Consider the following 13366-nt stretch of genomic DNA (forward strand, 5'->3'; position numbering starts at 1 on the left):
GAAGAGGTGTTAAAATATCAGTTTCCTCACCACGTCCGACTTGGTGGTGAACTTGTGTGTCTGCAGACTCTCCAGGGCCATCCATTTGACGGGCAGCTTGACTCCACTCTTGTTGTGGACGCTGTAATACTCTTTGTCGTAAACGTCTCTGGCCAGGCCGAAGTCTGCCACCTTCACCGTGTAGCTCTCATCCAGCCTGCCACCACAAAGGGAGAGGAAATGACTTTCTATTGGACTGTTCTGCTCTCTTTCATTTTCTTTTCACCTCAACAGTGAAAATCTAATTTTCTCACCTTCATCTTGCTCTTTAACTTGTTTCTACTTGACTGCTGCTGTGAATTCTGTCATATTCTCTTGTATTCTTTCTTTCTTTGTAGACTTTTCCTGTTCCCCTTCAGCTGTATTTAATCCTACTTTACTCTGACACTTAATGAATAAACGTGAACTCACATGCAGTTTCTGGCGGCTAGGTCCCGATGGACAAACTTCTTGCTGGCTAGATACTCCATCCCTCTGGCCACCTGCAGTCCGAAGCCCATCAGGTCCTTCACAGTTGGGTTCTGCAGGAAACAGGATCAGAGGATTGTGAGACCGAAACGCTGACTTGATTTGAAAACATGGATGCATCAATATGTATTGCCGTGAATAAATAACGGGATGCATGCACACAGTTAGTGTGGGCTCGTACATGTCCCTCATTGCGGATGAAGTTGCGCAGGTCGCCGTGCTTCATGTAGGGCAGAACCACCAGTGGAGAGCCCTCTGGTGGCAGGCAGATTCCCAGCAGAGAGAGAACATTCGGGTGGCTGAAGTCCTTCATGATGATCCCTTCCTTCAGGAACTGGGACACCTCTTCCAGATCTGTGATGCCTTTACAGAAAAAGAAAAAAAAAAGTGATGATGAAGAAACAGATTCTGGTGCCCTTCACTTGCTATGAAGGGCAAGTGAAGGGCACCAGGGCAATGTGGTTTTTTTTCAGCCAATGGCAGGCTTGCAGCAACATCTTCCTTCCTGTGAGCCAGACTGTCCTCACCCAGACCTGACCTAAGCCGAACTCCCATTTGCCAATTGCGTCCCTGCCTCTGATGTCCCGCACTTTGGCCCCAGTGGCTCTGCTGTAATCTGGTTAAAGACGGAGGCTCTTTAAATCTGGAGGAACCAGCTGACTGGTCTTTAACTGAGGTTAGACCCCACAGACGGAGAGAGACAACATTTGGTTTAAAGAAGAAAATGACGTTACTGTTGTGTGGAGGATGGATATTTCTTTCTCCATCATCCACTAATCATTCTGGTCTTCGTCAGTATGTGTCTTCGGTTCCTCTGCTTTCAGCTCCTTGTCTTAGTAATAGCTATATTAGGACGTCAATTCAAGGTCTCAAATATAACAAAAGAGCATAAAAACAATGACACGGTGCCCTGAGAAATCACTAAACATAATAAAGGCTTCAAATCCCAGAGGACCGAGCCCCAGCAGGCCGAGCTCATCCCACCCCTCTGTGGTCGGTGGCTTCTGGTGACTCCTCTGAGCTTTCCTCCATATTACTCCAGCATCAATCTCTCTGGTCCAAGTGACAGGTTACATAATTAGGGGGGACCCAAATGCCGTCCTCACCATCAGATGCTCGTTCATCACCATCATCTCAGCCAAAAAGGGATTCTGGGCTCTGATGAGATGCGGTCCTTAATGCTATTGGAGCAGTGTGATATCATGCAATAAGTATGCAACATAAGAAGATGTAGGACAGAATAATTATGATTGGATGTGTGTGTGTGTGTGTGTGTGTGTGTGTGTGTGCACTCTGAGGTGGAATATGAAAAGCAAGGCGTGATTTAAAACCTATTTATCTGATATCAGATTAGCTGGTTAAGTTAAAAATGTGTAATTGGATGTTTCTGGAGCTTTTCAGCAGTAGCTCGATGCTACGTAAAAAAAAATCACTTCAGCCGGACACTTCACCCTAAAACCTCTTCAGAAAAGCTGCTGAAGCTGCAGCTGAATGCGGAAAATGGTTTGAATGAATGTGTGCAAAAATATATACATGAGAGGCAGCTTTCATGCTTAGCAAACCGTTCTTGGATGAGCTAAGATGAAAACTTGTACGGGGGTTTGCACTTACGGTTCAGGGACTTGATGGCACAGTGCTGCTTCTGGCCGTCTGGCTCCAGCAGAGTTCCGTGGAAAACACAGCCAAAGTGACCTGCAGGAACAACACGGTGAATGAAAAGCTCCCGCTCAGACCTGTGAAGTCCTTCCAAATAACATGTCTTTAACCCACACAAGCTAAGCCTCCCTGAAAGAGGTCCACTTAAGACAGCGACACGTGAGATGTGCCGCTCTCAGGTGCAGCCGTGCAGCAGGTGAATGACGGCAGCCAGGCCCGTGCCGGCTGAATTCCACCATGACAAGGAAACAGCGATAAGGCTCCATTTAAATTACCAACTCAACTTGCAGGAAGACATTGCAGGCCATTTTCAGACTTTGTGCATTCAGCATCGTTCATTAATATCTTGGCTTGTTGAAGCCTTCTTCTCGATAAAGCCCTGCGATTAAGAACGTGCCAGCTGCCAGTTGGCTCCATGATCGCAGCAATTCCACAAATCAAATGGAAATATCTCCGTCCACTGCTGACACATACAAATTAAAGTCTGGAACAGAGGGATCAAGGTGATTTCATTCAGTGTGTGTGGCTTTATTGTTCCACAGAAAACAGCTGGCTGGTTTTGAAAACATGTCAATGTGTGTTTTCACACCTTTAACAGCTAATTCTGATTAGCTTAAGTTACCGTCACTCTCACAGTAAATCTGCCCCCTCAAGTAACCTAGTCTGAAGCTTTATTCATCAATACCCCCACAAGCTAATAGGCTATGCCAAACCCCCTTGAGTTATTGTGCATTTTATTGAATTATATCTTTTAAGACACGATGGCTTGGCCCAGACCTGGAGGGGTGCAGGAATAAAATGAGCGCGGCAATCTCCTATCACGTCCCCGCAGATGGTCGAGGGTGTTGGATTACGGCTCCCAACAATGGACCCTGGGAATACTAGCTGTGAACAAATCATCCTATGCCACTTTTAAACTCCTGCCTCGAAATCCAGGCTCTTTTCTTCAGGGGATAATTCAGCTGAGGGGGCAGAGGGCTGTTTTCTGTGACATGGGTTTGGGGTCTTTCTTCTCCTGATGTTAAATTTGATCTGTGGGACTGACCCGCCTACTTAAACGGCACAATATGGGGTGATTTTGCGACTCCATGTCAAGTTTGCGGTTTGATAAAGCAGGCAATTAAGCTCTTTGAGGGCGACTTAGGCTTTTGTATAGCTTTACATAAATCCCAAATTTAATCTAAGATGGCTGGATAATAGTTTCACTTTGCATCAGTTATAATCCCACCATGAACTGTTTGCAAAGAAACACAGTTTTTCTTATTATTCCTCTTTTTTAGCAGGTCAGAAGTCACAAACAATTTTTTTTTAAACATTCTGGATGTTAAATGTACTGGATGTAAAGCCGAGGGTCAAATGAAAATACATGTAATCAAATCAGTGATTTCCAGATCTATTCATTAGGTGTTTAACCATTAGCTGCAGTGCTTTTTGCATTCACCATTTAACATTTTTTGTGTTTCTCTTTTTGCATGTGGAGTGTGTTAGCCAATCAGCTGTAGCTGCAAACGTAGTGCATGAACACGCTGATGGTGCCTATATGCAGTAATAGTTCTTAGGTTGACACTGATTGGTCAGACACATTTTCATGCTTTAATGAATTATCTCTCTTTTATTTTTCATTGTTATTTAGGATTATGCACATCCATTTGTAGCTGCTATAAAAAGCCACGATCACCCTCATGAGGCTCTTTAATGCATTCTGCAGTGATAACAGAGCATCAGAAGCACTGCACCCCCCCATGCATGAGTAGGCTGCGGCGTTGCTGGTACTTGTGTTCTGTGCTTTAAAAGCTTTGACATAGCAGTTTGTATTGAGTGGATCTTTATACATAACATTTTCAACTACATAAAAGTGTCTTTGTTTTTTTTATTTTGCACATTAGCTCCTTCCTGGAAAAAAATCCTTTTTTGCACGAAAATGCAGAGGAAAAGATGCATTTTACATTTCCCCTTGTTTAGAGCACGCAGAGGAAGACCAGTACCATCTACAATAAACATCTACAATAAAATAATTGACTTCATCAACAGAAAATATGATGAAAAACACAGAACTGAACAGTTTGAGCAACATGTGATCTACAAAAAACAACGCTAGATGACCAGAGGAGAGATGAAATGATGGATTGTGACAGTAAAGAAAGGACATGTGGGACTGACCTCTGCCGATGACCTGGTTGAGGTGGAGCAGCAGCTGCTCCCTGGCGATGACCACATGCTGCACCTCAGTCAGCAGATCCGGGTGGAGGCAGGATGGGTCGATGTGGACCGGGGCCATCAGCAGGGGTGACACCAGCTCGCCCTCCATTCCCAGACCAATCCCACCTCCCAGTGCCCCCAGTCTGGGAGACAGCAGCTCCCCGTTGCCCCCGTAGATGGGAGGAGCAGCCCGGCATGTCTCCGGCCTGTCGGTGCCCTGATCTGCAGAAGCAAACAAGATGGAGGGGGTCAAAGGTCAGCCACTGTATCTGCGGCAGCCCCCAGAGGTCATGGTGTGTTGCATGATCAGAAAGGGACGGCTACAAAGGCAGAGAGCAACTTGAGATGGTGATGGAGGCGAGCTGAGCTGGAAAAACAAAGTTTCTGATTTCTCCGCAGATGCTGCAAGTGGAAGGAAAATAAATGCAAGCAAAAATATCAGTTCTAAATTTCATTCAGAACAGCAGACAGAGAGGACTTAGTCGTAACAGGTGAAGTCAGATATGGACTGTATGTGCATTTGCAGCCACTGAACCTGCTTAACTCTCCCTGAGGACAAGCATTAGCTCATTAGTAAGTCTACCTTCTCAGATTTTAAGCCTTTTAAGTCACTTTTTAGCAGCAGGAAAATTGCTTTGCCCATCACACTCAGGATCATAATACATGGAGCCCCTCTCAGGCCCTCAGGATCCAAGCTTAGAAACCAAAACCACAGGTGTCTCCAAAGATTCCATCAAAGTTTGACTGGTCAATGCCAAAATCATCCATGTCTCACCTGCAGATTTTAGGCCGTGATGACACTTGATGACATTAATACAACATGATAACTGAACAACAGGAATGCTTTTCCTTTGAATTTTCCACAGAAGGTGAAGTGAGACAAACTCATTCTGCAGCAGACAAATCCATTGAGGGGAGGTAAAGCTATTCAGAGTCTGAGAGCTTGAGCCAACAGGCCACGTTGTGCAAAACACAGCCGTTATTTATTTGGTTGCTTTGGATCATTTCTGTAAAGTTCCACTTGTTACTATTTTTCTAATAATTTAACAAACCACAGAATTTGATATGTAAGAGTTCTCTCACGGTGATAAACACACAAAAATGATCATTTATTCTGCTGCTTTTTAGCCTTTTAGTACCCTGTTTCTGTCTTAAAGCCCTATAACTGTGCTCTTGATGAAGTGGTATACTTTAGTGTATTAAAAACATACACTGAACAAAAATAGAAACGCAATGCTTTTCTTTTTGCTCCCATTTTTCATGAGCTGAACTCAAAGATCTAAAACATTTTCTATGTACACAAAAGACCATTCTCTCTCAAATATTGTTGACAAATCTGTCTAAATCTTTGTTAGTGAGCACTTCTCCTTTGCCGAGATAATCCATCCACCTCACAGTTGTGGCATATCAAGATGCTGATTAGACAGCATGGTTATTGCACAGGTGTGCCTTAGGCTGGCCACAGTAAAAGGCCACTCTGAAATGTGCAGTTTTGCTTTATTGGGGGGGTCTGGGGGGGGGGGGGGGGTGTCAGAAAATCAGTCAGTATCTGGTGTGACCACCATTTACCTCAAGCAGTGCAACACATCTCCTTCGCATAGAGTTGATCAGGTTATTGATTGTGGCCTGTGGAATGTTGGTCCACTCCTCTTCAATGGCTGTGTGAAGTTGCTGGATATTGGCAGGAACTGGAACACGCTGTCGTATACGCTGATCCAGAGCATCCCAAACATGCTCAATGGGTGACATGTGCGGTGAGTATGCTAGCCATGCAAGAACTGGGATGTTTTCAGCTTCCAGGAATTGTGTACAGATCCTTGCAACATGGGGCCGTGCATTATCATGCTGCAACATGAGGTGATGGTCGTGGATGAATGGCACAACAATGGGCCTCAGGATCTCGTCACGGTATCTCTGTGCATTCAAAATGCCCTAACCCTAACCCTAATCAATAAAATGCACCTGTGTTCGCTGTCCATAACATAAGCCTGCCCATACCATAACCCCACTGCCACCATGGGCCACTCAATCCACAACGCTGACATCAGCAAACCGCTCACCATCACGACGCCACACACGCTGTCTGCCATCTGCGCTGTACAGTGAAAATCAGGATTCATCCGTGAAGAGAACACCTCTCCAATGTGCCAGACGCCATTGAATGTGAGCATTTGCCCAGTCAAGTCGGTTATGACGACAAACTGCAGTCAGGTCGAGACCCCGAAGAGGACGACAAGCATGCAGAGGAGCCTCCCTGAGACGGTTTCTGACAGTTTGTGCAGAAATTCTTTGGTTATGCAAAACGATTGTTGCAGCAGCTGTCTGGGTGGCTGGTCTCAGACGTTCTTGGAGGTGGACATGCTGGATGTGGAGGCCCAGGGCTGGTGTGGTTACACGTGGTCTGCGGTTGTGAGGCTGGTTGGATGTATTGCCAAATTGTCTGAAACGCCTTTGGAGACAGCTTATGGTAGAGAAATGAACATTTAATTCACAGGTAACAGCTCTGGTGGACATTCCTGTAGTCAGCATGCCAATTGCACGCTCCCTCAAAACTTGCAACATCTGTGGCATTGTGCTGTGTGATAAAACTGAACATTTTCAGTGGCCTTTTACTGTGGCCAGCCTAAGGCACACCTGTGCAGTAACCATGCTTTCTAATCACCATCTTGATATGCCACAAATGTGAGGTGGGATGGATTATCTCGCAAAGGAGAAGTGCTCACCAGCACAGATTTCGACAGATTTGTCAACAATATTTGAGAGAGAATGGTCTTTTGTGTACATAGAAAATGTTTTAGATCTTTGAGTTCAGCTCATGAAAAATGGGAGCAAAAACAGAAGTGTTGTGTTTATATTTTTGTTCAGTGTAACTGAAGTATAGAAAAGTCACTACAAGTACACTTTCACTTTTTTGTACTTCATTTAAAGTATGTTTGACGTGTACTTTTAAAAAGTTTCATTTCTAAATAAATGTTATAAAGTTCAACTTAAATGTATTAAAATGAATACACTAATTCTGCAGTACTTAAAGTGGTATTTCAAACTACTTAAAAAGTGTACTTTATTGTAAGTGTATTATAAATTGCACTAAAGTGTACTTTTAAAAAGTGTACTAAATTAGTGTATAGTAATACAGTGTACTTGTGTAATATGTATAATATGTAATATGTATGTACACTCAAGTACTAATCAAGGACTACTTGAGTACACTGAAGTACACTTGAAGGTGACAAAAACAGCACAAAGTGCACTTTGTGTATTCTTCAAGTGTAATTTAGGTAAATACTTCTTTACCTGGGTGCACCGTGAAAAGTCTATAAGTCAGGAATTTCCTTTTCTAACATAAATTTTAAGCGAAATTCTAGAGGAGCCATGGAGCAGAAACGAAAGGGTTATGATGGTTGACACTGGGCACATGGATGATTTTGATCATCTGATTTGAAAAACACCAAAATCATTGAGGATCTTTTAAAAACGTACATTTCCTGCAGGTGTTAGTTCAGAACATGTAAGGCATGCACCGCCAGCACAGCGTTCAGCCCCACAGGGAGGGAAGCAGGTAGATGGGAGGGAGGGAGGGAGGTGGGATGTGGGGAGGAAGATGTCAGGTGGGGGCGGGGAGGGGCTTATCTGGTTGACGTACCCTCCAGCAGGGTTGTTCTATAGTCGACTGACTCGTGGGAGACCATTTCGTTAGTGGGGCTGACGCTCCTCGCGTTAGCCAGCCTGTCCAGATGCTGGATGTGACCCCGGCCATCATACCACACCTCAGACAGATCTAGAAGGGGGGGGGGGGTGAAGAAGGAATGACAGAGACATCAGGGGATAAGAAGCGCATAGATGAGACAGAGAGGAAGTGAGGGTGATGAAGATGATGAATGAGATGAAAGATAAAGGGGAGGGGAGGGGGAGAGATGAGAGAATTACTAAGGAAGGCAAAGCGGTTCACCAGTGCGCCCCACGCACAGACTTCCTGTGAACCCACCAGGCAAAACAAACCCAGCAGACACACATGCACACAGGTTAGAAAAGATACTGAACTCCAGGAGCGAGTACGCAAATATATGAACACGCACACACACGCACACACACACGCACGCACGCGCGCGCGCACGCACGCACGCACGCACGCACAGAAACACACACACACACAAACACAAACACACACACACACAAACACACACACACACACACACACACACCTGGGCTAAGGTCATTCACTTTTATTCTATTTCAAAATATAAACTACTTGAAACTCTGACTGACTTGTCACTGATATATGGGATTACACTACATGCATATACATGCACATAATATGTATATTATACAGGTAGGTGTAATGTCTCTATATACAAAACTTACATGTCACTAACTTCATGACTTTTCTTTTCTTTCTCTTTTTGTGATCCAGATAAATTAAATATATTTATAAATCTTCTTCTTAACAGTCTCATTAACAGAGGAGAGAGAAATCAACGCCAGTCTGTCATTGTCTAAGATTAAAGCTGAGTTTAGGATGTCAGAAGCTGTGATCTTTGACCCTCCTGCTCCCTGACATTGCTGCTCTTACCATCGATGTGTTTGTTCTTCCTCCACATGAGCAGCGTTCCCAGCAGCACCAGCAGCAGGCTGACGCACACGCAGCCCACGATGAGGCCCGTGTAGTCCTGCTCCTGAGCCAGCGTCACCTTGCCCAGGTGCCTGATGGAGTCCGCCTGGCGCCACTGCAAGAGGTGGAGAGGTTTGAGGTGTCACAGAGTGAAGGAAGTGAATCTTAACACCAGTCATTACTATTTAACCCTGCTCCATCCATAGGGAGGTCAGAGGTCAGCTGGCTGTAAAGATTCAGAAAAGTGTGTCACTCAGCTGCACTGCATGAAGGCAACTGCTTGATAAACATTGACTCCCACCGCCTACATGACACCCACAACATGCTACACATGGCATATATGGTGTCCAAGCAAGCATTTAAAAGGCATGCAACTGGCATTCATACATATGGTATGCAATAACACACACACATGCACACACATGGCTTGTTGCCACAGCCATCAGTGATATTACTTTTGCCATTATTAGGTTTAGTGGAAATGAGGTTTCTACTGCTGTCTGCTTCTGCAGATGCTGTGCGTGTGTTTGTGTTTGCGCATTAGAGTGTATCTGGGCATGTCTGCAGGAAGGGGATATATGAATGTGTGTATGTGCAGGATGGGGGAGCTGAGGGATATTGGCTGACCATCCCCTGAGATAAAGGCTTTCCTCTGAAGGCCAGTTCACAAGTCAACAGCGATGAGGCTGATAAGCCTCTGGTCTGGAGCTCGCCGCTGTTTCATCAGGAGGCGGCAGATACTATCTTTAAGAACGACACGAGGACGTCTCCAGCTCAGCTTCTAATATTAGTTGGTATCATAAAGGTTAGACACTGCTCTTATCGAACCTTGAGCAACCTCCAAGGATGTTTGGAGACTGTTTCTTGCAAATGACGGTACAAAATTTCTTGAGGATCTCCCAGAACGCCAAATATGAACCACATTTTGGTTCAAGATGAGATTTAATGTGTGATGTTCAAGGCACTGTGAGTCAACATGTCCAAGAAAGCCTTTTCACAACCTCCATTCAAAATCACCCTCAACCCCCTCATAACATAACTAGTCTTGCTTTTGCAATGCATTGTGGTCTATTCTGGGTATAGAAATGGGTCTTTCTACCTCGTCTATGATGGATTTCTCTCTGCAAAATGTTTCTCTTGAAGGCCTCGCTCTTTTTCTGATACCACAGCCTGATATTCACTGTTGACATTCTGGATCACTGAAACATTTCATGCTGTCAAACTTAAGCTGCTGGAAATATAAGTTATGTACATTTTGGCCAGTTATCCACAGAAAGAGGTGAAATACAGCAAACAAAGAAATGGACCTGAGGGAGAAAGGCAACACTCTGGTGTTTTTTTCTCCGGAACTGGAATTTCTCGGCGGCACCACAGGCGATAACGCCGTCACATAAAGTGAGTTTATGTGTATTTACTGATGAAAATAAAGGTTATAATGAGACCTTTAACACCAGGCTCATACGCAGGCTCTCAATGCCCTCTCTGGTTGAGAGTTTTTGTTGCACCTGTGACCACACCCAACAGTGATGTCACAGGGCCCTGGAGCACACCTGTACATCACTGCAGCAAGGTGAGAAGTTAAACTGCTGGAGAGACTCTCAGGGTGTGTTAAGTTAATAAATATCTTTATTTTTAATAATATCTGGATGTTTTATGATCATTGATATCTTCTTTTGAGTCACAGGAGTCCAATCTAACAAAATCTATCCTGCTTAAAGGGCTGAATGAGGTGGTTTCCTCCAACATTTCCATACTGTGCCCCTCCTTCTCACGACTCACTGGATGCTTGACTTATATTCAAGTGACAAGACAGCTGGATGCTGAGCCCTTTCACTCAACACACTGTGCAATAAATTCTCCCAGAGCTGTTTTATAAGGGGCTGCATTAGGACAGGAGAGTGACTGGAGTCTCCTGTAAATGATCTGGAACGCTGGAGGAATGTGGTGTTTCCCGTGAAGATCCCAGAGCGCAGAATGAAGAGCTCAGTGAGGCCGATGGCAGAATGATCCTGTTACTGCCTTCAGGAAACTCACACAGTGAAGTCTGCACTTTGTGTTTTATTGCTGTCAGCCTGCAACTAATTGAATGAAAAACAGGAGGCTAATGGAATAAAACCTGATGCAATAAGACGTTATTAATTCAAGGAAATACTCTAAAAAATACTCACATCTGTTAAAAAAACTTAACGTCTTGCACATACTTTGCCCATCTATCATCACTGAGTGTGATGCTGTTGCTGTGTGATGAGTCAGCCTCTTCCTGCAGCAGGTGCTGTGATATGATGATGCCTTTTATTGCTAAAATTCCTTCCATGAGCCTGATAATACAAACAAAGGGGGATTTTCATATGAATATATTATAAGTGGCTTTACGGGTCTCTGCTGTGAGGTATCTGATGTTGGATGGAGAACATCAGTTTAGCCTCTCGGTCAGACATGATCAGTGTGAGCGCTCAGGAATATTTGTGCTCACAGAGGAAGGGTTCACAGCAGATAAATGCAGCGCCATAACTACAGAAATCTACCATAAAAAGACTCTCTGAATTAAAGAGGGTGAGAGATTTCCTCTCGTTCCCTTTGTTTTCAGGAATTTTCCAGACAGGATGAGGCAGATCTGGGTGCTGGTTTAAAGAAATTAAGCCTATTCAGTGTTTGAAACGCGCCAACTTGAAACAGACTACCCTAATTTAATATAATAATCTAATCTAATTTACATAAAGATGAGTCACTAACATGCAAATTAATTTAATCTGGGCATCAAACACACCCTGACACACACACGCGCACGCACGCACACACGCACGCACACACACACACACACACACACACCACTTCAAACACTGAAGCTTTTTTCTGCTGTCAGCATGCAGGGAAGCCGGAACAAGACCTCTATTGAGTGGAGTGAAGAGGATGAGTATGAGTGTGTGTGTGTGTGTGTGTGTGTGTGTGTGTGTGTGTGGGTGTGTGTGTGGTTGGGTGTGGATGTGTATTTGTGGTGAGCTGGGTGTTTCTATAAACAAAAGGCTGTCTTAATTAAAGAAAGTCTTGTTGACTGACTGGAGGTGTGCGCACCTGCGTGTGAATCTTCATATATTGGCTTGCAGTCTGTGAGAATATATTGTGTGTGTGTGTGTGTGTGTGTGTGTGTGTGTGTGTGTGTGTGTGTGTGTGTGTGTGTGTGTGTGTGTGTGTGAAGAGAAAAATAAAAGAAAATGTAGTAAATAAGGAGCCTGTAAGGCCACAAAGTGCTGCTGAGGAACGAAACAGGAGTTTTCGGTCCTATATGCAAACTGAAAAGGCGTGTCTCACCTCCACCTGCAGCTCTTTGGAGGGCGTGGCCTGTAGCTCGGTGGGAACGGTGCACTCCAGAGTGTTTCCAGTCACAGTCAGACTCTCACAGCTATGGTTGGAAACGGTCAGAACCTGACACTTCATCGCCTCCCTGTCCATCCGGTCGCCCTGCGGTGGAGGGAAGGGTGAGGAAGAGAGAGACAGGAGAGAGAAATGGGAGAGACATGTCAACTTCTCTGTGTTATTGGCCTTGAGCCCCTGTTATGTGATGGACCCTATTTAAAGATTAAGGTCCTCATCATACAGATGCTTGGAGCACATTCCTGAAAAGATTTGCATTTAATCAAATGAGCAGAAGCTGATTGACAGAAGAGAAATCTGAGCCCAAATCCATCACAAGGTGCTTTGTTACTTTGTTACGATGCAGAGTGTGGGGGCTCTTTGGAGATGGGGGGGGGGGGGGGGGGGGGGGGGGGCAAAGGTCCCCCTGGGAGCTGACTCTGCCCTCAATCCAAGGCCACATAAGTGTGTCCTTTCAGTCCATACTGGAGTCCTCAACCTTCACAGCTTTCAAATGTTTATGGGACTTTTAAAAGGCCAGTGAGTGAGATGTACGCTGGCTGACAAAAGTTTTACGCTCTGAAGCTGTGGCTTGTTTAGGACATGCTGGAATTTGTAAACTGAAGGCTTCAGCCGTGCTGGAAGAGCATCCCTAGTGAAGCAAATTATGTGCAGGTTTCTGTTCTTGGCGGAGCTTGTCGTGATTCATGGCAAATGAAAGGACAGAGGCCGAGCTGCTTGCTGCTACTGATATGAGCAAGACAGAGTGGCTTATTCTGTTCGTGTGACCTCTGGTGGGATGACAGCGAACACCCTGATCTGACTAGAAGCACACACAGCAACCGTCCATGTGAGTGTGCGCTGTTTGACGGGAAGCTGTGAAAGTACAACACAGCCTCATTATCTTCTTCTCCTCTGCGGGACTTGCTCTTGCTCGCTTGTTTCCTCTTCTCCTTCACTTTTGTTCCGCTGACTCCATCTCTCTCTCTCTCTCACACACACACACACACACAACACACACACACACACACACACACACACACA

The 13366-nt window shown here is 44.8% G+C and overlaps 1 protein-coding gene across 1 annotated transcript in view; it reads right to left on the minus strand.

Moving 5' to 3' along the window:
• The window catches only part of met (MET proto-oncogene, receptor tyrosine kinase), a 64079-nt gene that overhangs the window by 4917 nt on the left and 45796 nt on the right, over positions 1-13366 (minus strand). The window contains exons 11-18 of the mRNA XM_070972827.1: positions 12281-12430; positions 8933-9086; positions 8006-8140; positions 4324-4584; positions 2119-2199; positions 689-870; positions 451-560; positions 31-196 (exon numbers count right to left, since the gene is read on the minus strand). Coding sequence (XP_070828928.1) covers positions 31-196; positions 451-560; positions 689-870; positions 2119-2199; positions 4324-4584; positions 8006-8140; positions 8933-9086; positions 12281-12430 — 1239 coding nt within the window. The remainder of the gene's footprint in view (positions 1-30; positions 197-450; positions 561-688; positions 871-2118; positions 2200-4323; positions 4585-8005; positions 8141-8932; positions 9087-12280; positions 12431-13366) is intronic.

Source organism: Chaetodon trifascialis, chromosome 10 (assembly GCF_039877785.1).
Source record: "Chaetodon trifascialis isolate fChaTrf1 chromosome 10, fChaTrf1.hap1, whole genome shotgun sequence".
In the NCBI taxonomy this organism is placed as follows: domain Eukaryota; kingdom Metazoa; phylum Chordata; class Actinopteri; order Chaetodontiformes; family Chaetodontidae; genus Chaetodon; species Chaetodon trifascialis.